The 26,773-nt window shown below is 55.2% G+C and overlaps 1 protein-coding gene across 4 annotated transcripts; it reads right to left on the bottom strand.

The window, feature by feature from the left end:
* Positions 1–1,444: 1,444 nt before the first annotated feature.
* On the bottom strand, positions 1,445–26,757 carry SSC5D (scavenger receptor cysteine rich family member with 5 domains). Of its 4 annotated transcripts, none has more exons than XM_081217924.1 (14): positions 26,152–26,757; positions 25,685–25,711; positions 25,054–25,362; positions 24,214–24,333; positions 23,912–24,025; positions 23,269–23,577; positions 21,321–21,638; positions 20,912–21,088; positions 17,764–18,081; positions 15,198–15,770; positions 14,801–15,118; positions 14,475–14,642; positions 6,590–6,754; positions 1,445–3,479 (listed from the first exon to the last, which is right to left on the bottom strand). In XM_081217924.1, exons 1-14 carry the CDS (start codon positions 26,606–26,608, stop codon positions 1,531–1,533), a joined length of 5,322 nt encoding a protein of 1,773 aa, XP_081074050.1. In that variant the 5' UTR covers positions 26,609–26,757; the 3' UTR covers positions 1,445–1,530. The 4 variants fall into 4 exon arrangements, with proteins under 4 accessions (XP_081074050.1, XP_081074051.1, XP_081074053.1 ...); XM_081217925.1 differs by having other exon boundaries at positions 14,801–15,115; positions 26,152–26,756; XM_081217927.1 differs by lacking the exon at positions 24,214–24,333.
* Positions 26,758–26,773: the final 16 nt, after the last annotated feature.

The raw sequence follows: 26,773 nt of genomic DNA, 5'->3' as shown, positions 1-26,773 counted from the left end.
GGGATGTAGTGTATTAAGAGTCCACATTGTGTGGGGCACAGAGAAGCACGGTTAGGAGCCGTCATGGTCACTCTTGTTAACTGAGCACGTGTGCTAAGCTCTGTCCTCACCTGCACTAGTTCACCTAATCCTCACAACCACCCCAGGAGGCAGGCACGACCACTATCCCCATTGTACAGGTGGAAAAACTGAGGCTGGAGAAAGGAAATTAACTGCTAGAGTCCCAGAGCCAGGACGCAGCCTTGAATCCAGGCTAATCTGATTTGGGTACGTAATATCTTCTGAGCAAGGGCCCTGGGTCAGACAGGCCTGGGTACCAATCATGACTCTACTACATGCTCCCTGAGTGACCTGGGGAACACAAACAAATGTCTCTGTGCCTCACTGCCCTGATTTGTAAAATGGGGATAAATACAATAATACCTATCACATATTGAGCACTTATCAAGAGCCAGGCCCTGTGCTAAGCACTCTCACGTAGGTATTAATCTATCAGTTAATCTTCACAGTGGCCCCTGAGGTGCGTACTATTACTATTTTCCCTTTTAGAGATGGGGAAACTCAGACCAAGAAGATAAGTAACTGGCTCAGGGTCATGCCCTCAAGGGCTCAAACTCAGGCATTTAGGCTCCAAAGTTCACCCTCCCCCTGCTGAGCTGTGGTAAGGTACCCTCTTCAGTGCGTGTTCATGAAGGTAAAATGACATCATGCACGCAATGCCCTCAAAACAGAGCCTGACCCATAGGAGGTGCCCAGTGAACACTAGTTATTATTATCATGCACTCGTCATTCAAAAAATATTAACGGAGGGTGCACTCAGTGTCAGGCTCTGTTCTAGGAGCTGGGCATACATCTGTGAACAAGACAAAGATTTCTGCCCTCGTGGGGCTTCATCATGGCCATTATCACTGCCATCATGATTATCACCATCATGATCATCACTGCCATCATCACCCTGATCATCTTCATCACCATCATCTCCATTATCATCTCCATCATCACCATTATCATCATCACTATCATTACAATAGTCATCACCATGATCTTCATGACCATCATCATCACCATCATCATCACATCATCTCCATCACTGGTACCATCATTAGCATGATGATCACCATCATCACCACCATTATCATCACCATCACAATCATTATCATCACTTTCATCATTATCATCACATTACCATCGGGATAGGCATCACCATGATCTTCATGACCATCATCACCATCATGGTCACCATCATCACCACCATTATCATCACAATCATCACTTTCATCCTCACTATCACTATCGCCATTCTCATCTTCACCATCATAATCACCATCATACTCATCACGACTATCACCATCGTCCTCACCATCCTCACCACCTCACATGGTGCCTGTTGTATTCACAAACAGATCAATCTTGTGATCCCACCTCCTCTAGTCCCCCAGAAACATCATTCACATTTTGTTTTTAATTAGATACTTTGGTTTTCCTATTGTGGTTTGGGAGTGTCTTAAGTCCCTCAGACCACAGATAAGGTCACACATCTCCCCGCAGAGGCCTCTCTTCCTCCTCTGGGGTAGTAGTGGTTGGTGCAGGTGTGCTGGGGGGCCAGGCCACCTCTGCCAGTCTCTTTACAACCTCACCCAGCTGCCCCAGACCCTGGGCAGCCTCCACCAGCTGGGTCAACCCCAGTCCCAGGGCTTGGCGCTCCTGCTGGTCCCGCTCCAGGGCCTGTGTCAGCCTCTGTAGCTGGCTACCCACATCCCTCACAGCAGCCACCAGCTCTACCAGGGCAGGCGGATCACAAGCCATGACCCTTACAGGTGGCACTGGGGCTTCACATGGGCCAAGGGGGCCTGGGCTCTGACCAGGAGTTGGTCCTAGGGTGAGGTGGTCAGGGGGAGGTTGATCCAAGGGGGGGGCCATAGGGGACAGGTGGAGGTCAGGGGCCACAGTGGGGTCAGAGGTTGAGTGTGGAGTCTGGGTAGGTGGAGAGGTTACTTTGGGGCTCTGGCTTGTGGGTGGTTTGAAGTTCTCAGTGGACAGTGTGCCTATGCTGGGGGCTGGAGAGGGCCTGCAGGGGCTGGACTCTGTTGCTGGAGAGGGCTCCAGGCTCCACATCTGGGATGTGGAGGGGTGTGGGGCCCCCGTGAAGGTCAACTGGGGGTGTGGGCTGGGCTTGACTGTTGGTGCTGAAGAGGGAAAGGGAAGTTCTGTTCCCAAGGAAGTTAGAAGGGACTTGGCAGTGACCATAGGGGTTGAGGTGGGGTGAGGAGTCATGGTGGGGTAAGCAGTGGTGGTGAGGTGAGGGGTCGTGATGGGTTGAGCACTGGTGATGGGAGGAGGGGCTGTGGTGGGTTGCGGGGTCGTGGTGGGGTGAGGGGTTGTGGTTGGGTAAGGGGTCGTGATGGGTTGAGCACTGGTGATGGGAGGACGGGTCGTGGTGGGTCGCGGGGTCGTGGTGGGGTGAGAGGTTGTGGTTGGGTAAGGGGTTGTGATGGGTTGAGCACTGGTGATGGGAGGAGGGGCTGTGGTGGGGTGAGGGGTTGAGGTAGAGTGAGGGGTGGGGGTGGGGTAAGGGGTGGCAGTGGGGTGAGAGGTCATGGTGGGATAAGGGGCTGTGGTGGGCTGAGAGGTCATGGTGGAGTAAGGGGTCGTGGTGGGTTGAGGGGTTGTGGTGGGTTGAGGGGTCGTGGTGGGTTGAGGGGCTGTGGTTGGGTAAGTGGTTGTGATGGGTTGAGCAGTGGTGATGGGAGGAGGGGTCGTGGTGGGGTGAGGGGTGGAGGTAGAGTGAGGGGTGGGGGTGGGGTAAGGGGTGGCAGTGGGGTGAGAGGTCATGGTAGGATAAGGGGGTGTGGTGGGGTGAGAGGTCGTGGTGGGGTGAGAGGTCTTGGAGTGAGGGGTCGTGGTGGGGTAAAGGGTGGAAGTGGGGTGAGAGGTCGTGGTAGGGTGAGAGGTCACGGTGGAGTGAGAGATGGTAGTGGGGTGAGGACTTGTGGAAGGGTCTGGGAAACTAGAAGGTTCTGGAGTTGTGTTGGGGTATGGAGATGTGTCCCAGACTGAGGTTGTGTCAGACTCTGGTGTCAGCTCTGAGGTAGGGGAAAGGCGGGTCACCACCGCCGGCGCAGAGGGGTCAGAGGTCAGTTCTTTGGGCATGGTGGGTGGTGGAGTGGGTGAAAGCCCAGGGGTCAGCGCTGGAAACACGGTGGCATCAGGGGTGGACAAGGTAAGCCCAGGGGTTGTCAAGGTATGGTGAGAGTTCATCCAGGAGGCCGGGTCTGGGCTGGGCGGCAAAGTGGCGGGAGGGTCAGAGGTGACCTCCGGTGTTGAAGCTGCTGTGGGGATGAGCTGCGGCGCTGAGTCAGAGGTCAGGACAGGGCCTGGGGGCCCTGACGAGGCGGAGGGAGCTGGGGAAGTGGTGGGAGGCTTAGTCCTGGCCGCTGTGGGCCGCAGACGTCGCTCGGGCCACGGTTTCCTCAGTGAACCTGTTGGAGGAAAGACGGCCGGCGGAGGTCAGTCTGCTCCGCCCACCCCGCGGCATGGTCCGCCTTCTAGGGGTGGGCCGACCAATGGGAAGGCAGAAAGCTTCGTGACGTTATGGGTCGCCGGCAGACTTCATCCGCCCTAGTGCCCCACCTCCAGGCCTCCTCGGATGTCTCCTGGCGCCACCTGGCGTCCTCCCCTCTGGGAGATGCGGAGATGGGCGGGCAGTGGGGAGGCGGGATGTGGAGGGGTACCTGGGATGCAAGAGGGGGCGGAAGGGCCGAGATGGGATGAAGGGACATAAAGAGGGGGAGGGGAGTGGGAGACGGTGCATAGCCTGAGGGGGAATCTGAAGGGTAATCTCAGTAATCAAGACAAATCTCTTTACTCCATATTTTTAAACAATCAAAATTAAGGCAAAAGATCTACAATGAACAAAAAGTCGAAATTTTGATCCAAGACAGGATCCAACCTACCTCACTGGAATCCCCCCGAAAATTGGCTTTGTCAGATCCTGACTTTAGTTAAAGTTTTATTTAGCTCATCGTGGACTGTGTTTGCATTCATTTGTTCTTTAACCTATGGTATTAAGATCTTATTTATCTTCATTACTAAGTGTTTGGAATGCCCCAAGTTTTAGGCCCGAGTAAAATGAGAACGCTTACCCTCTTCCAGGCCCTGCTTCCAGGTAAATGTGAATTTTAAGCTCTTTTTACAGATGAGAGAAATAAGGCCAAGAGGAGTAACTTGCCCGAGATCACAGACAGTTTGAAAGTTGCAGGGACAAGATCTGAACCCAAGTCCTTTACATACAGAGTCTAGGCCATTAAGTATCACTTTCTCAGTCATGGAAATGTTCTGTGCTGTCCAGTATGGTAGCCACTGGTCACCTGTGGCTTCTGAGCACTTGAAATGTAGCTAGTTCAACTAAGGAATAAATGTTTCCTTTTTCAATTTTTTTTTTTTACCTTTGAATGGATTTCTTTTTTTTAATTTTTTAAATTGAAGTATAGTTGATTTACAATGTTGTGTTAGTTTCAGGTGTACAGCAGAGTGATTCATATATATATATATACACACACACACATATATATATTCTGTTTCAGACTCTTTTCCCTTAGAGATTATTACAAAATATTGAGTATACTTCCATGTGCTATACAGTAGGTCCTTCCTTTTTCACATTTTTGATTCACTTAAATTTAAATAGCCAGCTGTGTCAGTAGCTACCATATTGAACAGCACAGCTCAACAGAATTCCACTTTTATGCAGCGTCTTTGAGGTGCATCATGTCCCCCTGCAGGGTCAAAGGAGCAGTTAAGTAAAGGGCTTGGCCTCCAGCCAGGCTGCCTGGATTTAAACCCCGGCTCCATTACTTCCTAGCTGGGTAATCATGGGCAAGTTACTTAACTGCCTTGAATCTCAGTTTCCTCCCCATTTGTAAACCATGGATGATTCACATACCTCCCTTGTAGAGTAATCATGAGGATTCAGAGAGATCGTGTGTGGGCAGAGCACTTACACAATGCCTAGCACATAAGCATTCTTATGACTGTTTATACTGCCATAGTCATTGATGTCTGTGCCTCAATTTCTCTTATCTGTGAAATGGGAACAATTATAGCACTTACATCATTCATGTAGGGCTCATGTGGCTGCTACGAGGATTAACACATATAAATATGTTAAAGAGTAATACATATAAAGTGCATAAAATAGTGCCTGACACATGGTATATTGCTTGATGAATGTTAACTGTTCCTAGTTATTATTTCAAGGATCTCAGCTTAGTTCGATAGCACTGGGACTCAGTAACCTAGAGTGGTATTGATTTTTAATTTTTCAGACCCAAGGTGCAGAGAGCTAAGCTACTCATACCCCACTGTATGTTGTCATTAATAGTCCCTGCAATGCCTTCTCTTGTTTTATCTTACTTTTTCTCCTCTTTAACCCCAATCTCCATCCCCTCGTCCTCTCCCATAGGTACCTCCACTCTAATGTGTTTCACGTATGGCCTTAAACATATGTGTGATCTTAAACAATACAGAATGCATAGATGTGTTTAGGTTAATATATAAGTGTATGTGTATTTTTTTTTTAATTTTTTAATTTTTTTTATTTTTTTTATGTGTATTTTTGTGTTTGTGCTTTTAGTTTCTGCAAATAATATTCTGCTGGAAATCTCATTCTGTTTGACCTTCCCCTCAGTATTATGTTTTTCATACCTATCCATGTTGCTGTGGATATAGCTCGTCATTGCTATTGCATAGAATTCCATCATGTGTAACCATTGCATTTCTCTTCTTTGTTACCCTACTGTTGGACACTTAACTTGCCTCCAATTCCCTAATACATCCTCACACATATTCCCTTATAAGCCTGTGCAAGAATTTCTCTGGAATATAGATCTAGGAGCAGGATTGCTGGGTGATAACGTATAATCATATTTAATTTCACTAAACACCACTAGGTTGTGTTTATCGAATTGCTACAGCCAGTGGGGATGCCTGTCTCCCCACACCCTCACCTACACTTGGTATTATCTACCTTTCAAACTTTTTTCCATGCTCGTCATTGTTTTATTTTTTTTATTTTTTTTGTTTTAATTTGAATTTTCTGATTCATGATGAATGTGAGCACTTCTAGATATACTCGTTGGGCATTTGGGCTTCCTCTTCTTCAAATCACCTGTTTGTATCTTTTGCCCATTCTCTTATAGGATTTCCTATCATTTTCTTATTTGTCAGAGTGACTTACATGGTATAGGTTAGGGTTTCTCACCCTTGGCACTGTTGACATCTGGGGCTGGATGATTCTTTGCTGTGGGGGATACCTTGCGCACCGGAGGATGTGTAACAACATCCCTGGCCTCTACCCACCAGGTACCAGTAGCCTCCCTGCTCCCAGTCATGACAACCCAAAATGTCTTCGGATGTTGCCAGTTGCCCCCAGTTGAAGACCACTGGTATAGATAATAACCCCTTGTCTCAAGATATATTTCTGCCTGGTCTCTCTAGGGTGAGAGTTGGGTCACCATGGGGAAATCTGGAGTCCACCTCTCATCCCACCACACAAACACCCCGCCCCCCCCGCCCCAGCCACACGTCTCACCTGTATCTCCACGGACCCTTGGAGCTAGAGAGGGATGGCCTGGGCTCCTGATGGTGCCAGTGGTGCCAGGGGGTCCAGGTATGCCTGCGGTGGGGGTCCCCTTGGCTGGGACCTCTCCTGAAGGTGTGGCCCACGTCCAAGAAGGCTCATAACCATCCTTGCCACCTTGAGAGATATGGGGAGAACTGAGTAATAACAGTGTTGTGAAGATTTCTTTCCAAGATGCTGGGTTTTAGGAGGACTCCATTAAGAACACAAAATTGAAGCTGTCTTCCTGTTAAAATGTCAGCCCTTGGGGCTTCCCTGGTGGTGCAGTGGTTGAGAATCTGCCTGCTAATGCAGGGGACACAGGTTCGAGCACTGGCCTGGGAGGATCCCACATGCCGCGGAGCAACTAGGCCCGTGAGCCACAACTACTGAGCCTGCGCGTCTGGAGCCTGTGCTCCGCAACAAAAGAGGCCGCGATAGTGAGAGGCCTGCGTACCGCGATGAAGAGTGGCCCCCGCTTGCCACAACTAGAGAAAGCCCTCGCACAGAAAAGAAGACCCAACACAGCAAAAAAAAAAAAAAAAAGTCAGCCCACCAAGTGCAGGCATACTCCCTGGGTCCGTGTGTACTCAAAATGTGCTCTAAGATATGGCCACATTCTCATTCATGGTCCGTTAGTGTGTGATCGATTCGATTTTTTAATTAAAATATACATCGAAAAAAAGGAAGCAGCATTGCAGAGTTACAGCCCTTGCGAGGCCCAATCACATCCCTTCCCTTTGTCAGAGAAGCCTTTAGTTAACAGTTCCCAAGCATGCCTTTACACCTTAGCTATACAGGTGGGACTCCCTAATGCTATATTGTTGCCACATGTGTTAGCTTCCTACAACTAGAAAGACTGCACATACACATATATACAGCAAACACCTTCTCACAGCCTGCTTTTTGGCTGCGTTCCTTCCTAGCTGGCTGAGCAAGTCACTTCACTTCTCCACGACTCTGTTTCCTCACCTGTACGATGGGTATCGTGATGGCACCTACTCCATGGGGTCGCAGGGCTGGCAAGTGATAAGCTGTCCTTTCAGTTAAATGCATGTAACTCTAGTTCCTTCTTTTTTTTAACCCTGTAATATTCTATCGTATGAACGCACAACTGCCGATTTATCTATGTCCCTGTGGACGGGCGGTTCGGTTGTGGCCAATGTTTTGCTGCAGTGGATTCTTCAGGACTGAGAATTGCTCAACGCCTAATTGTGGGACTGCCGTGCGGAAGGCATCTCTCTAGATGTTGTCAGACTGCCCGCCTTTATCCCTCATCCTTGCCGCTGAGAGACATTTTACATTTTTGGCAATCTCATGGGGAGCTGGTGGGCAAAGAAGCTGCAGTTTCGCTACAGATGACCAAACTGAAGCCCAGAGAGGGCAAGGAATTTTCCTAAGGTCTCACAACTAAGAGCAGCACTGGGTTTCAGACCCAGCAGGTCTATCTGCTTCTGAATGAGGACCTCTTCCCTCTGGGGGTAGACCTCCTGGGTCTCACCTCACTCCTTCCCTGGTGAGCTTTTATTTAGAATTTGATTCCAAGGCCACTCCCTGCTTCCCCTTGAGGAGGTTACACCCTGCTCTATGCTTCCTGGGTTCTTCAGAGCTAATTCCATCATAGGCTTCTTCCCAGTCTCCGTGGCTGGAGTGGTTATGAGTGTGAATTCTGCAGTTTGAATCCAAGCTCTGCCCTTATGCTGTCCTGATCTCTCTGGACCTCAGTTTCCCTACCTATAAAATGGGGATAAGGATAGTACTCATCTCATAATGTTCCACTGGAGGAGGTGAGTTAAACCATGGTATGCACTTTGGGGAACCACTTTGCACTGGTGGTCCAGTGGTTAGGACTCCACACTTTCATTGCTGGGGGCCCGGGTCCGATCCCTGGTCGGGGAACTAAGATCCCACATGCCACACGATGCGGCCAAAAAAGACAAACAACCATGGGATGCACTTAGATGGTGCCTGGCACACGGAGATTATTCAATGAACATTAGCTATTATTGATGTTCTATTACCATGCAACCTCTAAATGTAACCTGGCATTTAATCTTGGATGCCCTCCCCTCTGTGCAGCCATGACATACAGCGATATCCCGAGTCCACGAGTCATGCCACCTCCCCACTGGGTGTGGAAACTCCATTAGACATGGCTGTCCATCTGCATAGCCTCATCCATTCCCGCAGCTGCAAATTCCCTCCTCCCAGGCGCTCCTTGGAGCTCCAGGATTGCATATCTCATGTCTCCACTTGGGTGTGTCAAATGCATCACTAATGGAGCTCTTAATATTCCCACTCTGGATCCTGTGTGCCCACCCCGCAGCGTTCCCTGGTCCAGTAAAAGGCGGGTCCCCATTCCCTACCTCCCTCTGTCTCCTCAACCCTCGCACCCAACGCATCACTCAAACCCACCAGCTCAACCCCCGGAATGTAGCTTGAACACCTGCACTTCTCTCAGTCTCCACTGCCACCCTGGTTGAGGCCACCGTCGTGTCTGCATGGACCTTCTGGTCTCCCTGCATGCACTCTTACACCTACATCCACCCCGCTGCGGCATCCTGAGCGACTGCTTTGAAAATACTAGTGGGGGACTTCCCTGGCGGTCCAGTGGTTAGGACTTTGCACTTCCACTGGAGGGGGCACGGGTTTGATCCCTGGTCGGAGAACAAAGATCCCACATGCCGCAAGGCGCGCCCCCCCCAACCCCCCAAAAAAGAAAGAAAATACATGTGATCACGTCCTCCATAACTTAAAGTGCTTAAAACGCCAAGGGTTTCTGCACATAGAATAAAACCCAGACACTGGCCTCATCCCCGATCACTCTCCCCCTGCCTGGCTCACTCCACTCCCGCCAGGCCAGCATTCTTGCTGGTCTCCCAAGGTCCCACCACAGGGCCTTTGCACATGCTGCTCCCTCTGTCTGGAAGGCTCCTTTAGCTCTCTCCAGGCTCCCCATCACAGCAGACGTCTTTACAATGGACCACAGACCTCACCTCCTGCCATCATCCCCATCAACCACCTCACTCCCGCCCCACTGACCTTGCTGCTGTTTCTTGAACCAGCTAAGCACAGCCCCACCTCAGGGCCTTTGCACATGCTGCTCCCTCTGTCTGGAAGGCTCCGTTAGCTCTCTCCAGGCTCCCCATCACAGCAGACGTCTTTACAATGGACCACAGACCTCACCTCCTGCCATCATCCCCATCAACCACCTCACTCCCGCCCCACTGACCTTGCTGCTGTTTCTTGAACCAGCTAAGCACAGTCCCACCTCAGGGGCTTTGCACATGCTGCTCCCTCTGTCTGGAAGGCTCTGTTAGCTCTCTCCAGGCTCCCCATCACAGCAGACGTCTTTACAACGGACCACAGACCTCACCTCCTGCCATCATCCCCATCAACCACCTCACTCCCGCCCCACGGACCTTGCTGCTGTTTCTTGAACCAGCTAAGCACAGCCCCACCTCAGGGCCTTTGCACATGCTGTCCGCTCTCTACAGAACACTCTCCAACCAGATATTCGCATGGCTTCCCCCCTCTCCTTCTTGAGGCTGTCACTTAAATGGCACTTTCTTAGTAAGTCATCTCTTGATCATCCTACTTTAAATTACAACACTTAGCCCTCCCTTCCCCCTCCCTTGCTGTGATCATCACTGCTATGTTGCCAGGGGTTAGTACTCATGCCTGCCACACAGCAAACATTTCAGACATGAATTAATGTCTGCGTCTCCAAATTCTATCATCCAGGAAGCCTCAAGAAATTTTGCTTCAGTGAAATAGACAGTGAGAATCCAACCTTCATAAGCTTCCAGCTTCATCTCCTGTACACTCTCTCTAGACTTACACAGTGGTCTCTCACTGGTTCATTCATTCATTCATTCAACAAGTATGTAAAAAGTCTCTACTAAGTCTCTACAACACAGATCCCGTGGTAGACAGCATAACGCTCCCCAAAGATGTCCAAGCCCTAATCCCCAGAACCTGTGAATATGTTACCTTTCCTAGCAAAAGGGACTCTGCAGATATGATTATGGGTCCAGAACTGGAAATGAAGAGATTATCCTATGTTAATCCGAACGGACCCAATCTAATCACACAAATCCTTAAAATGAGAGAATCTATCCCGGCTGAAGTGACAAAGATGTAAAGACAGGGCTTCCCTGGTGGCGCAGTGGTTGAGAGTCCGCCTGCCGATGCAGGGGACACGGGTTCGTGCCCTGGTCCGGGAAGATCCCACATGCCGCGGAGCGGCTGGGCCCGTGAGCCGTGGCCGCTGAGCCTGCGCGTCTGGAGCCTGTGCTCCGCAATGGGAGAGGCCACAATGGTGAGAGGCCCGCGTACCACAAAAACAAACAAACAAAAAAGGATGTAAAGACAAAAGAAGGACCAGAGAGATAGATGCAGCATTGCTGGCTTTGAAAATGGAGGAAGGGGCCATGCGCTAAGGAACGGAGGGGCCTCTAGAAGCTAGAAAAGGCACGGGAACGATCCTCCCCAGAGCCTCCGAAGGAACACAGCCCTGCTGACACTTTGATTCTAGCCAGTGATACCCATGTGGGACTTCTGACCTCCAGACCTGCAAAATAATAAACGTGTGTTGTCTAAGCCCCTCATGTGTGGTGGTGTTATGGCAACAACAGAAACTGACATAGCCAAACACAAGACAGCTAGAAGTCTAGCAGAGACGACGTGCTCTCAACAGGCAATGCAATTCCTCAACTCCAGCCTCTGCTCCTCTGTGAATCCCCTTCCTCCTGGTGTCTGCTGGGGAAAATGACACCATCTCTTTTGCGAGGTCTTTCCCAATTGCTCTACTAGAAATAATCACTCCGTCCCTGGGATCCTGCAGCTGTTGCTCATTTATGGTAAATAACTTTTAACAACCAATGTTTTGCGGTTTTAAATGATTTCACACACATTTTGCTCATTGGATTGGGACCTGAGGTCACCCAGCTCGTTGTTCTAATTAATCCCAGCGCAGGTACAGCTGGAACCCAGCGAGCTGTACTACAGAATTCACTCTTGAAATGACTTGTTATCCCAGAATCTTTTCCAATCCAGCGAGCAAACTGTGCGCGAAATCGTTTAAAATGGATCTCAATAATGGCTCCTGAGTTAAAGTTTAATTTCTCTGAGCCTCATTTTTCCCCCACCTGAAACACAGGGGCAACACCAGGACCTATGTCACCCAGGTGGAATCATGCGTGCCTGGCACAGTGAGTTCTCCTTGACTCTTTCCAGGGACCTTGGAGCTCCGGTTTTCGTTTTTTCCGGAGGAAGAAACTGAGGTTCAAAGAAGCAGTCATTTTTCTCAAGGCCACCTTGCTAACGAGGATAGGAATTCCTGTCTGTGGTTTCCCCTCTCCCCACGCCACCCCGCACCTCCCTCCAAGTCTTCCCATTACTAAGGTTGTACACGTGACTCCTGAGATTTCCATCACGTAATTCCTAGTTCTGTATTTATTTGTGCCTCGCACCCAGCATGACTTCTCCGCCACGAGGGGGCGCTACGGGATAAGGGAGGTGGCGCCGGGCTGCAGAGAACAAAGGCTCAGAAATCCTGGCCACACTGCACCGAGGAGCATCACCTCTGGAAACTGAGCCCTAACTCACAGCTCGGGTGCCCCCCACCCCAAATCCCCGTACCTCCAATGCCTGCTCCTCGCCCCCCTTCCCTCTCCGCCGGCACGAGACCAGACCGAGGCGGACGCCACGCTATGGAATCACCGCTCTCTTCACCCGCTTTTATTGCCGCGGCGTGGGCCAGCCGGCCAATCAGGAGGCGCACCGCGCCTGTGACGTCACACGGCGCGGGGCGATTGAAGCCTGCCCTGCCCACCCCTCCATCCGAGGCCCCGCCCCTCTCACAACGGGCCCTCGGAGTGCGCATGCGTGTTGAGCTTGTGAAAAAGGCGGGAAAAGGCGCGAGGGGCGGGGTCCTGCGGAGAGGGAGCAGAAGCAGCGACACCTGGGGGGAGCGAGCGGCCGTCGCGGGGGGACGGGGTCGGGAGAGCTGGGGGAAGAAGCCGCCACGCGGGAAATGGTAGGATGGAGAGTCAGCGAGAAGGATGAGGAGACGGAGAAAAAGCTGAGGGGAGAACCGACCCTGGGCTGGGGGGAGGTTGAGTGGGAAACGGAGCAGAGGGCGCGGCATTGAGAGTGAAAGAAAAAGGAAGACTCAGAGAGGAAAGAAAGAAACTGGCCGTGAAAAACAGGAAGAAACAGGGGTGACGGGGTGTGGACTTGGAGAAAAAATTAGAAAGATGGTGAGAGAGGCTGATGAGGCATAGAGACGAGGAGGGGCAGAGAAAGAGAAAGAAAAAAGAGACACGGAGCTGAAAAGATAAACCGACCGTGAAAAATAGTGAGAAACAGAGACGATGAGCGTGAGAAACTGAAAATGTAAATAAAAAGAGGAGGACACAGGAGAAGAGATGAAGAGAAAGTGGCCATGAAGCACAGTGAGACATAGATACGGGGTGGGGGTGGGGGGGTGAGAAATGGAAAATGAAAGAAAAAAGAGCCAGACGCAGAGGGGAAAAGATAAAGAGAAGTTGACTGTGGGGAAATAAAGAGAGAAATAGAAATGATGGGAGTATGAACTTGATAAGGAAAGAAAAAAATTAGAAAGGGGATGAGAAAGAAATGGGTGGTGAAAAAAAAAGTGAGATGAGGAGGGTGAGAAATTGAAAGGGAAAAGAGAGGGAAAAATAAATAAATAAAAGTTTTTAAATAAAAAAATAAAATAGGGCCTCCCTGGTGCCGCAGTGGTTGAGAGTCCGCCTGCCGATGCAGGGGATACGGGTTCGTGCCCCGGTCCAGGAGGATCCCATATGCCGCGGAGCGGCTGGGCCCGTGAGCCATGGCCGCTGAGCCTGCGCGTCCGGAGCCTGTGCTCCGCAGCGGGAGAGGCCACAACAGTGAGAGGCCCGCATACCGCAAAAAAAATAAATAAATAAATAAATAAAAAAATAAAAATAAAATAAAATAAAATAAATTCCTTTGGGACTTCCCTGGCGGGTCTGGTGGTTAAGACTCTGCGCTTCCACTGCAGGGGGCGCGGGTTCATCCCTAGTCAGGGAACTGAGACTGTGTGTGCCACGCGGGCGAGGCCAAAGAGAGAGAGAGAGAGAATGTCAGAGGAACAGAGGGTGATCAAGAGAGACCCTGAGCACGGATGGGACAGAGATCACACACACACACACACACACACACGCGCGCGCGGAGGAAAGTAGAGAAATGGGCAACATCTGAGGGGGGTCAAGGCCCCTGGCAGCAGAGATGGAAGGAGGGAAGCAGGCGACAGCAAGACAGAGGGGGACGGAGCTGAGGGGCTGGAGGCTGCTCCCACTGGCCAGAGGAAGGGGGTCAGGCTGAGGACAGAACCCTCGACCTGGATGTCCCCACCCCACCTCTGAGCCACAGCCCGACCCTGACCAGAGCGTGAGCTGGGAGAACAGGTTTGAGGGGCTGGGGTGGGGAGACAACGTGGTGACAGGGTGGGCCTGGGCTGTGAGGTCTGGGGGGAGTTCCATCGAGGCTCTGGATCGAGGGGCACGGGCTCCCAAGGCCCCGTTTGCTTTGCAGGAGGGCTGCGGGCCGGGGCTTTGCTGAGCCTGGTCGGATTCTCCGCGAATCACACCGCAGTGGGTGGGGATGGGGTCTCCTTTAGGCTCTGGAGGACAGTGCCACTGCCGAGTCCAAGAAGGGAATGTTCTTAGGGTCTCTGGAGCCGAGGAAAACCTGTCTGGGGTCTCTGAGACCCAGGCCAGCTCATTTAGGAGGATCTTTCTGGAAGCCCGGCAGGGAAATGCACAGAGGTTTATGGAGGGCCCCTCCCCACCCCAGCCATGCCCCTCACCTGTGCTTGGAAGGCGCCTCGTCGCTGGGGAGGGGGCCCCTGGGCTCCCAGCGGTGCCCCAGGAGAGAGTGTGTGCAGGCACCGCTGGAGCGGTGGTCCCCTTGGCCAGGTCCTCTCCTGAGGTGGGGTCCCAGGTCCAGGGGGGATAGTCTTCCTCATCTGCATAGCCTTGGGAGAAATTGGGGAAGGGGACAGCCCCGACCCGTCTCAGAGGTCCTTGCTGTTGCTCCGAAGTCCCCTTCCCGAATCTCCTGGAGTGACTCTGGGTCCCCACCCCCATGCCACCCTGACTCCTTGGCCACTGACCCCCCGCCCCCGCACCGTACCAGTGCAGGTGAGCCCCACGTCCTCCTCGTGGTCGCAGTTGTGCTGTCCCCAGGCCCTAGTGGGGCAGTCACTCAGCGATGCCTCACTTCCCTTGCAGCCCACGTCATCCAGCCAGATGGGCCCGGTGCCAGGGCCATAGTGGGTTTTACCCACTCGGGGCTGAACCCTTCCGCAGCCCAGCTCCCAGCAGGCCACCATGCCATCCCGCAGATCCCAGCTGTCATCACACACTGTCCCCCAGCGTCCAGCGTGCCACACCTCCAGCCGCCCGGCACACCGGTTGGGCCCATCAGCCAGACGAACCCGGAACAGGCCTGCTGGTAGACAGCCCAGATCAGGAGGGGTCAGCAGGGGTTAGGAGGGGTCAGCCTCACCCTCCACGTTCCTTCCTCTCACCTGATGCCCCAGTGGGGGAGGGGGCTGGGTCTTTGGAGGACTCTGGAGTACCTACTCCTGGGATCTCGGCCGATGGCTCCATGGTGGCCTCAGAGGTCAGTTCTCGGGGGCCCTGGGTGGTCGGTGTTGCCAGGGTCTTAGAGGTCCGTTCCCGGGGGGCCCGGGGAGTCCGCCTGTCGGTGGTGTGTGAGGTCAGCCTGTGAGGGGCCTCCGTGGTCAGCCTGGTGGTAAACTCAGAGGTCGGTCCTCGGGAGGCCTCAGTGGTTGGAGTGGTGGTGGTCAGTGAGGTCAGTTCTGGGGGACTCTGGGTGCCCGTGGCCCTGGAGTGCTTAGTGGTTGGTATCATGGGGGGCTGAGTGGTCGGTCTCTTTGCGATTTTGGTCACCCACTTCTTCGTGCTTTTGGGTATCTTCCCTGGGGCCTTGGTGGTGGTTTTCTCAGGAACGCCAGGGGTCCGCCTCGCAGAGGGCTTGGTGGCCAGCTCCCCCGGGAGCCAGGCATCCGGGTCTCTACCCAGGCCAGGGATCCAGCTCCAACTGAAGGGGTCTGAGATGGAGTCCAGGCCGGGGGGTCCTGGCAGACAGGAGGGGAGGACAGGGGAGACAGCAGACACCGTGACTGTCCGACCAGGCCCCTCCATCTCTCTCATCTCCCGCTACAGACAACCACCAAGTTCCCATGCATTCATTCACATCACAGATGTTTACAAAGCATCTCCTCCGAGCCAGGCCCTGTGCCAGACCTGGGGCATACGGTGGCCAGCCACAGCCGGCACCATCCCACCTCTGGGCACTTACAATCATGATGTGACTGCCCCCCTTCACCCCCTCACACTGACCCATCCTCTCCATCTGCCCAGCCACTGCCTGGCTTCCTGTGCCCTCTGACTGGTCTTCCCCCACACCCCGTGCCCAGCTCTCACCGCCCCACCAGGGTGGTACCAGGCCACTGCCCAGCTCAAAACCCTTCTGTGGCTCCCGTGGCCCTCAGGAGGGGAGGGAAAGGGGAAAGTGCCTTAGCTTCAGGCAGAATGGTTGACTCCATCCTCCCAGCTGCCACAGCTGACCTTACATCTTTCTGATCAGCACAGGGAAGGCGGCAGACAGCATGGGCAATGCCAAGGGTTACTGATGCAGGACAAGGGTTAATCTTGTCCAAAGAAAGGTTCGGCCCTTTGCCCCTGGCTGCCGGGGGGAAGCTCCAAGCCCTTTCAACGTCCTGCCTGGTAAGAGTGTGTTGTTTCCCTGTGGGGCCAGAGCCACCCAGATCATCTCTGCTAACACTGTGACTTATGGGCCACCAGTGGGCCACCAGCCACATCTCATGACTGAGCTCCTATAAACACTTTGATGCCAAGGCTGGGAGATCGTCCCTGGTTGGCAATACTTCATGTGCGTTGTCATGCGTCGTTGCTGGGAGAATTAAGTGAGGAAGTTCCACAAGGGTCTCTCCTGGACCCAGCCCCACGTGCCTCTTCCCTCAACTGACTTTTTAAATTTTTGGCTGCGTTGGGTCTTCGTTGCTGTGCTTGGGCTTTCTCTAGTTGCAGCAAACAGGGGCTACTCTTCGTTGCAGCGCGCGGGCTTCTTATCGCGGTGGCTTCTCTTCTGGCGGAGCACGGGCTGTAGGCGTGAGGGCTTCAGTAGTTGTGGCTCGTGGGCTCAGTAGTTGTGGAGCGCGGGCTTAGCTGCTCCACAGCATGTGGGATCTTCCCGGACCAGGGATTGAACCCGTGTCCCCTGCATTGGCAGGCGGATTCCTAACCACTGTGCCACCAGGTAAGTCCTAATATGGACCATTTAAAAACTCTTTATTGAATGTTACAACATTGCTTCTGTTTTATGTTTTGGTTTTTTGGCTGCGAGGCATGTGGGATCTTAGCTCCACAACCAGGGATTGAACCTACACCCTCTGCGATGGAAGGCGAAGTCTTAACCACTGGACTGCGAGACAGCTTTTCTGATTGTTGTGAATCCTTCTAGAAAACTTCGGAACCCGAGGGTGGTCTTGGGGACCTCCCAAATGACAATGTGTCACACGGGTTTGCAGCGATTTGTCAGGGTGTCTCTTTCTCACAGTGAACTGTAAGCCTCTCAAAGGCCAGGGTCGCGTTTGTTGCATTCTGAGGACCCAATACCTAGCTCAGCGTCTGGCGCTGGATAAATAACAGCCAGTGAATGAACACGGGCCAAGCCTGAGTCTACTTCAACTGGCCCTCCCGTCACACGGGCTTCTTGCCGTCTCCCGGTGCCCCATGCCTGCTTCCTTTCCTCTTCCTTTTCAGCTTCCCTCTAGGTGGGAGACTTCCTTGATTCTTGGTGGGAGGAAGAGGAGGAAGAATCCCAACTGTGCTGCTTAGTTGCTGTGTAACCTCTCTGTGCCTCAGCGTCTTCATCAGTAAAATGGGCATAACATCCACCAATTTGGACGTATCATGACGTGTGAATATGGTCATGGGCAGGGGCTTAGGAGGTGGGCGCTCAATCGATGTTAGTGCCAATGTTAGTTCCCGTTCCCTCCTCCAGGAAGCCCTCCCGGAGCCAGCGAATGGCCAGGGCCTCCTTACCAGTGCAGGTAACTCCAATGTCCTCGTTGTGAGCACAGTTGTGCTTCCCCCAGGGAGCGGCAGGGCAGTCAGCGAGGGAAGCCTCGGTCCCCACACACCTCACGTCGTCCAGCCAGATGGGGCCAGCGCCCCAGCCGAAGCGGCCGGCAGCAGGGTCTGGCTGCCGAGGTCCACCGCAGCCCAGCTCCCGGCAGACCACAGCCGAGTCCCGCAGGTCCCAGCTGTCGTCACACACGGTCCCCCAGCGCCCACCGTGCCACACCTCCAGCCGGCCTGAGCACCTGCTGGGTCCGGCCACCAGGCGCAGCTGGGGGGACCCTGGGGTGGGAGAGACGCAAAGAATTAGAATCAGACCTTCCTCCACCTTCGCTTCATCTTTCTTCCATTCATCCACCCTTCCTTCCCAGCAGCAAGTGTTTATCCAGGCCTGTGCTGTGCCATCGTCTGCATCAGGCACAGGAATAATGAGTCAGGGATAGGGAATTCCCTGGCGGTCCAGTGGTTAGAACTCCGTGCTTTCACTGCCGAGGCCCAGGTTCAATCCCTGGTTGGGGAACTAAGAACCCACAAGCCTCGTGGCACGCCAAAAAAAAAAAAAAAAAGTCAGGGATAAAGCGTGGTTCCTTGGAAAGCTCAACTCAGAATTGCCATATGATCCAGAAATCCCACTCCTAGGGATATACCCAAAATAAGGTGAAAATGGGCATTCAGTCAGATACCTGTATGCAAACATTCACAGCAGCATTATTCACAATAGCAATAATGTGGGAACAACCCGAGTGTCCCTCAATGGACGAATGGATAAGCAAAACGTTGTCCATCCATACGATGGAACACTATTCAGCCGTTAAAAAGAAAGAAATTCTGACACACACCACAATGTGGATGAACTGGGAGAACATTACGCCCTGTGAAATAAGCCAGACACAAAAGGTCAAATACTATACGATTCCATCTAGACACAGTGCCTGGTTGGCAAGTTCACAGAGACAGAAAATCAAATGGTGTGTGCCAGGGGCTGGGGAGATGGGGGGGAGGGTAGTGAGTGTTTAATGGGTCTGGGGAATCTGATTGGGATGGTGAAAACATTCTGGAGATGGTGGTGGTGATGGCTGCACAACATTATGAGTGTATTTTTTACGACTAAACTATATGCTTTAAAATGGTTAAAATGGGACTTCCCTGGCAGTCCAATAGTTAGGACTCCGCGCTTCCACTGCAGGGGGCGCAGATTTGATCCCTGGTCGGGGAAGTAAGATCCGCGTGCCGTGTGGCACAGCCAGAAAAACAAAAAGTTGTTAAAATGGTCAATTTTATGTTGTGTATATTTTACCATAATTTTTAAAAAATAAAGCAAGTGGGCTGTGGAACAAATTGCCTTCATTTGAGTCCTGGCTTTCCAACTTTTTAGCTGCGCGGCCTCATTTGTAACGTGGAAACCAGACGGTACCTACCCTGCCAGTGGTGGGTAGTTTTACCTGATGAAGGGGCTCGGAACAGCACTGGTCGTGTAAGCCAGTGAGAGCTGAGTCTATGGCAGTTGTTATCATTATTATTATCATTATTCAGAAAAAGGGGAAGCAGGCCTCTGCTAATAGTGACCAAGTTCCCACATTTTCAGCCTTTGGCAACCTTGAGGAGGTGGCTGTATTAATCATGGCTTTTTATTTGCGGTACCTGATGCTTTGACATCTCGGGGCCTTGCTGACACTGGGGGGATTGCTGATTCCCAGAGACAGGAAACCACTGGAGCGTGCCCTTCACATGAAACCAACCCACCCAGAGCCCTCACCCCCCACCTCGTGTCAGGCTCACACTCCCCGGCCACCATCCACCTGCCCCATCTCCCCAGGGCATGTACCCGACAAGGGGCAGCCCGTACGCTCCAGAACCCGCAGATATGATGCGAACCAGCCCATCCGGAGTCATCTCACCCTGCCTTGTCCATTCCTCCCCATGAAGCCACACTCCAGGCTTTGCTCACCGTCGCCCCTCGCTCCCTCTGCCTCCTGCTGGACCCTGGTGCTTCCCACGTGGCCCTGCGTCATGTGCGGGCTGTGCCCCCTCCTCTTGGGAATTGTGAGAAACCAACTATCTCTGCAGTGACAGTGGTCTCACCTGTTGGCAGCACCACACAGCATGTGGGACCATAGTTCCCCAACCAGGGATCAACCTGTGCCCCCTGCAGTGGAAGCACAGTCTTAACCACTGGACCGCCAGGGAAGTCCCTAAAGCCTGTATTTTATTTTATTTTATTTTATATTTTATTTTATTTTATTTTATTTTTTTGCAGTACGTGGGCCTCTCACTGTTGTGGCCTCTCCCCTTGCGGAGCACAGGCTCCGGACACGCAGGCTCAGCGGCCATGGCTCATGGGCCCAGCCGCTCCGCGGCACGTGGGATCTTCCCGGACCGGGGCACGAACCCGTGTCCCCTGCATCGGCAGGCGGACTCTCAACCACTGTGCCACCAGGGAAGCCCCCATAGCCTGTATTTTAAAACAACATCACTGACTAGTTCTTTCGATATTTGTGAGAAGGAGGCGGCCTTGTGAGTTTCAAGACAGCCAGAGCAGAGCATTAAACCAAGCAGGGGCCTCTGAGCGTGGGCTCCGTCCCCTCCCCTCCACCCTTCCCTTTCCCCGAGACAGTCTGAGCAGTGAAGGAGGGCACCTGGGGGCTGTGGGGAGTGGCGCAGGGGCAGGAAACAGAAGCTAAACCCCTACTCAGCGACAAAAAAGAACAAAATAATGCTGTCTGCAGCAACATGGATGGACCTAGAGATTGTCATACTGAGTGAAATAAGTCAGACACAGAAAGACAAATATCAGATGATATCACTTATATGTGGAATCTAAAAGAAGGGGGTATAAATGAACTTATTTACAAAACAGAAGTAGAGTCACGGATAGAGAAAACAAACGTACGGTTACCAGGGGATAAGGAGGGGAGGGATAACTTGGGAGATTGGGATGGACGTATACACACGACTGTATATAAAAGAGGTGATAAGGACCTACTGTCTAGCACAGGCAACTCTACTCAATACTCTGCAATGGCCTACCTGGGAAAAGAATCTTAAAAAAAAGCAGCAGCAGCAGCAGCAGCTAAGCCCCACATTTGGGGTGGGGGAAGCAGGAGGGACTCACCAGCTTCTGGCCCAGGCTCCTGAGGGGCGGCAGGGGAAGCGGGTGGAGGTGAAATGCCTGCTATCCGCGGGGCCTGGCTCGCCGTGGGGGCCGGGGGCCTGGATGCAGCCTCCCTGGGCCTGGAGCTGTGGCTGCCCACCGCGGGGGCCGTGGGAGGGACATAGCCCAGAGGCATCCCTGGGGCGTGAGAGGGGAGAGGTGAGCACCCGCCACTGCTGTGCTACAGGTAGTTCCCCACGCCTGCCACCCCAGGGCCCCTGATGGAGGTGGGGTCTCACGACAAGCAAGACATGGGGCAGGTGGGCAGTCTGGACGGAGGGAGCGCGGGGCCCTGGGGTACACCTCAGGAAAACACACAAGACCCCCCAGTTCCCACCCCTCCCGGGCCTCTCCCCCAGGGCCCCCTCACCGTCACACACGGCCCCAGCGTCCTCCCGGTGATGACAGTCATGCTGGCCCCAGGGCCGCGCCGGGCAGAAGCGCAAGGCCGTCTCGTTTCCCCGACAGCGAAGATCGTCCAGGAGGATGGGTCCAGCCCCCTCCCCGAAGAAGGCGCCTCCAGGGGCAGCCAGCGCGCCCCCGCAGCCCAGCTCGCGGCAGGCCACAGCGGCGTCCCGTAGGTCCCAGGCATCGTCACACACGGACCCCCAGCGCCCGCTGTGCCACACCTCCAGGCGGCCCGCGCACCCGTGGGGGCCGTCTGCCAGACGCAGCCTGGGGGCCGGGCCTGGACGTGGGGAGAGGGAGAACAGAGAGACGGGAAACTGTGATGGATGAGCAGGTACTGAGGTACGCATGCAGGTGACCAGGATGGATGTGCAGGTACAGGCCACGTGCTCAGGTGACTAGGATGGGTGAGTGGATCCTAGCCTCATGCTCAGGTGACTAGGATGGGTGAGCAAGTACAGGCTATGTGTGGTGTCCCGCTTCACGCCCAAGATGGGGCTGGAAAGCAGCCATTCCATCTTCAGTTTGCAAGTGAGGAAAAGACTGAGCTGAGAAGTCGCTCTCCAAGAGTCCAACTGTGATCTATCCACTGCCCCCCATGTTCCTGCCTCCCCAGGGACGAGCCCTGGGGATGCCGGCCCTGATGCCCTCCACCCACCTCCCCAAGCAGGTGCCCACTCCCCAGCTGCCTTCTCCAGCCTGTAAAGCAAGGTTTCTCAGCCTTAGCGCCCCTGACACGGGGGTCAGGTCATTCTCTGCTGTGAGGGGCAGTCCTGTGCACAGTAGGATGTCCAGCAGCATCCCTGGGCTCCACCCCCCAGATGCCGGCAGCACCCCCAGTGCCCCACAGTCATGACAACCAGAAATGTCTCCATGTCATCCAGGGAGTGGGGTTGAGAACCACTAGTCTAGATGTTAACCTCTTGTTGGTTTGGGGGTACATTTCTATTGGGTCTTTGTGGGGTGAGAGTTGGGTCACCTCTGGGGAGTGTGGAGTCCATCTCTCTAGCCTGCAGTCGGTGTCTAGAGAAAAGGACAGGCCAGAGAGGGTGAGATACTCCTGCCTGCATCACCCAGCTGTGAGTGACGTGCTCCCTCACGGGGCTTCCCTGAGGAGCAGAGATGTTGGTAAGACACCAAGCCCCCGGGCCCCTCAATGGGGGGTTCACTTCCTCTCCCCAACAACTTCTTCTCCCGCTGGAGACTCAACTCAGCTCCTGGGAACTGGGCTTCAGAGGCCCCATTTCTGCCCCCACGTGCTTCCCACGGAGGCGCCACCGTCACTGCCTCTGGTCCACCAATCTGTGCCCTGACCTGTGTCCCCTTGGGCTCCATCCCCACCACACCCTACACGCTAGATACCCAGATCCATCTGTGCAGCGGGACAGACACAGCGGTCAAGTTAAGTTCCGGGTCATCTGCTTTACATCTCTGAGCCTCTGTCCTGCATCCATGAAGGGTGGCGCGAGGACATCCACCCAGGAGGCCAGGCAGGTCGGGGGGAGGCCCAGAGCCGGCTCCCAGCTTCCTCTGTAGCTCCCTCTCCCCTTTCCCATCCACCAACTGAAACATTTCCCGCCCCCTGTGCGGGCAGGCGGGCAGGCGGGCAGGCGGGCAGGCGGGCAGAGGCTCCTCTAGTGGTTGCAGCCCGTGAACTCTCCCATCCCGCACCTGTGGGCCACCCCCGCCCTGTGCCCGCTGCGTCCTAAGAGTCAGGAGAGCAAGAGCTGGATCTGTGCCCGGTGTGGATGGGGCTTAATGAGTAAGAAGGAAGAAGAGAGAGAGAGAAGGAAAGGAGGGAGGGAGGGAGGGGGAGGGAAGGGGATTGGAGAGCTCCTTAAACTTGTGACCTCAGCGAGTGGGGAGGGGGCGTGGCCCTGGAGGAGGGGTCTGGGGAGGCGGGCACGTACCGGTGCAGACCAGTCCTGCGTCCTCGCTGTGGTCACAGTTGCTCCGGCCCCAGGGGCTTCGGGGACAGTCCCGCAGGGCCTGCTCCCCGCCTCCGCACCCCACGTCGTCCATCCACACGGGCCCTGCGCCCGGGCCGAACCGGGCCCCGCCAGGGGCGGCCAGCGCGCCCCCGCAGCCTAGCTCGCGGCAGGCCACGGTGGCGTCCCGCAGGTCCCAGCCGTCGTCGCACACGGTGCCCCAGCGCCCGCCGTGCCACACCTCCAGGCGGCCCGCGCACCCGTGGGGGCCGGAGACCAGGCGCAGCCGCTCTGGCGGGTGGGCGGGGAGAGGGGCAGTCAGGGGCCTCGTGCGAGGCAGCTGGGGATACGCGGATTCAAGCCGCGGGGTGGGGGGTGTCAGTGGCCTGAGATGGGCCTGCCAGCCGGCTGTTAAGGGGAGAGCCAGGATCTGAGCAGGCCAAGGGCCTGGGTCCTGGGAGTGGACACCCGGGTCTCCGGACCGGGTGGGGAGCCTGGGCCTGACTGTGAATCCCGGGGGATGCAGTGCCCCCCCATACCTGGGGGTGTCCCAGTTTGGTCCAGCGGGGCCTAGCGCCTCACCCCGTCCAGATTTGTTGCAGAGGGGAGGCCTGCGTGGACTTACCCTGGCGGGGGGCTCCCGCAGTCAGCAAAGGGGCCCTAGTGGACTTGGCGGGCTTGGGCGGCCGGGGGCTCTTCTTCCGGGAGCCGCTCTGGGGGGTCCCGGCTGGTCGGGGGGCTGGGTGAGGAGACAGCGGAGAGGGAGATCGGCAGCTGCCCCTCCCGGGGCTGCAGGTCAGTCCCGAGAGTCCCCAGGGGTCTGAGGGGGGCCTTGGCAGGGGCCCTCGGGACTGTGGAGGAGACGGGCCTCCGTCCGCTCTCCCTCACAGCCGAAGCTGGAGACAGGGCACGTGTCGGGGGGCTCACCAGGCATCACCGGGGCCTCCTCAGAGCCGGGGCTCAGCTCCCCAGACAGCCCCGGCCAGGGGTCCCCATCCAGGACTGAAGGTGAGTCGTCCCAATCCCTGGAGTCCGACACACGCTGACCTTCGGGAGAGCAGCGTGTGGCTGGACCGCACTGGCTCTGTTTTGTCAGCCCCATCTCAGGCCCGCGGCCCTACCCCCTCCCCTCTTTGCAGGGCTGAGCTTTAGCCCACTCACGAGGAACACGCCCAAGCCAGAAAGGTTCCCTATCAACTTTTTTTTTTTTTGGTTCCCTATCAACTTGCCTTCGTCTTGATATGAAAACAGGAAGGATGCCTTTTGCTGACATAGAGAATTAATGGTCCATGAGGAATAATGATCATATTCTATCTAGATTCTAGATAGAATTCAGATTCAGATTCACTCAGATTCTGTCTCTAGCGTTGGCCCCTTTAGATCTTCCTGCACCCTTTGCGATGGTGTGCAGCACAGCCGCAAATTAATGGATCACTGCCCACCAGATCCATCCTGCCTGTATGAGCTCCCCACAGTAAACTTCATAGTTGTACTTTACTGCTTTGTTGATTGGCCTCAAAGTTCCCTCTCAGTTGGGAAGATACTAGTCAATATCCCCGCCATGCAATCCCCAGATGCTATAAAGAGGGCAGGCCCTGAGTAAGGCAGGGCTGGGCCCTCCAACGTAGTGCTAAGTCCTGGCTTTGCAGGGGGTGTCAGGGGTGGGGTGTCTGGACTTCTGGATTCTCAGAGTTACTGGGCTGAGGACTTGGGTCCCTGGGTTGTCTCTGAAGCAATGTCCCTTGGAGGGGGTCGAGGGCCCCTTACCTGCACAGACAACGCCTGCGTCCTCCTCGTGGGAGCAGATGTGGGCCTTCCAGCCGCGGTGGGGGCAGAGGCCCAGTTGCTGCTCACCGCCCCGGCAGGCCAGCTCGCTCAGCCACACGGGCCCCACGCCCTCCCCAAAGAAGGCGCCTCCAGGGGCGGCCAGCGCACCCCCGCAGCCCAGCTCACGGCAGGCCACGGCGGCGTCCCTCAGGTCCCAGCCATCGTCGCACACGGTGCCCCAGCGCCCGCCGTGCCACACCTCCAGGCGGCCCGCGCACCCGTGGGGGCCATCGGCCAGACGCAGCCGCTCTGCGGAGGACAGAGGAAAGGCTGTGATGTCCTGGAGACCCTGGGGCCAGGGGGAGGGTATGGGCTGGGGGCTGTCCTGCAGGGCATCACTGGAAGGCCAGTGTCCTGGCTGCTAACGGGGAGCCCGACTCCTGGGTACCCAGGGGAGCAGTGGTGCCCCGTAGGAAGCAGGAGGCCGTCACCCAGATGGTCCTGGGGGAAGTGGTGCCCGAGGTCATAGGCGGATGGGGGTGACCAGGGTCCCTTTGGAATGTGAGGCCGGGCACGGGGTGGGCCTGCAGCTGAGCGAGGCCAGATGGAAGAAGTGTTTGGGGCCACTTACCAACAGCCTGGATCCCCAGCAGAGCCACTGGAAGGGAGGTGGGAGGGGTGTACAGAGTGAGGCCCCATGCCTCTGAACCAGAAACCCCGCCGCTGGGAGGCAGGACTCTGCGTCGAGGGCCTGGCGAGGTTCAGGTCCTTGAGGTGGGTGGGGCCCCAGATGCCTCAGGTCAGGGCAGGCGCCCAGGGGCCTGACTAAAGGTCAAATGATGGGTGACCCCCCACAGGATCAGGGCTGGTGGGGCGGGCGGGGGGGATAGGAGGTAGGTCTCTGGGGCTCCTAAGAGGGTAGGACGGGGGTGCCAGAGGCTGGCTCCCTGGGGGATCAGGCAAGGGAGGGCCAGATGTCCTGTATCTCCCAAGCAACAGGGATGAGGCCCCGGAAGTCTGAGGCTCTCCAGTGGGTGAGCTCAGGAGTCAGAGGGTGGGGCCCAGGCCCCTGAGTCCCCGAGGAGAAAGGTCACTCACCGAGGAGGCAGGCCAAGACCCTCATGTTTGCAGAGTCGGGGCAGGGATGGGGTGAACGGGGAGAGAAGCAGGAGAGGGGAGGAGCTAGCGGCCACAGGAGGGAGGGAGGGAGGGAGGGAGGCTCCTGCCAGAGGCGCCCGGGACCCGGGGAGGAGCAGGCAGGGGCTGGACGCTCTGCCAGGAGGAAGAGAGGCTGCCGAGGAGGCAGCAGGGGATAGGAGGGGGGGTGGGGAGGGGGCTGGCCGGCGGCTGAGGCCTGGGGAGAAGGGCGGTGGCAGGCAGGAGGGAGGGCGTCCAACTGCAAACACCCACTTGGGAGCCGGCCTGGGGGCGGCAGGCTGTAGGGAAGCATCCAGGCAGGGGCATACGTTGGGGGACAGGGGTGCATGGGTGGGGTGCCCACCCATCTGCCTCCTCTCTTGTCCAGCCAGGGAAGCGTGCTGGGACCAGAGGGCATCAAGGGCGGATTCACATCAGATGCCGGGGTTGGGGACCTGGCACAACTGGGGCTCCTGGTGCAGCAAGAGGGCTTGCAGCCAGACACCAGGAAGAACTTCCTGGATTGGGAAAAGAGACAGAGAAACTCCTCTCTCCATCCCCCACCCCGTGGATCTGCGCGCAA

This window comes from Mesoplodon bidens, assembly GCF_964165515.1.
Source record: "Mesoplodon bidens genome assembly, chromosome: 18".
In the NCBI taxonomy this organism is placed as follows: domain Eukaryota; kingdom Metazoa; phylum Chordata; class Mammalia; order Artiodactyla; family Ziphiidae; genus Mesoplodon; species Mesoplodon bidens.
This window is presented reverse-complemented; position numbering and strand designations above follow the sequence as displayed.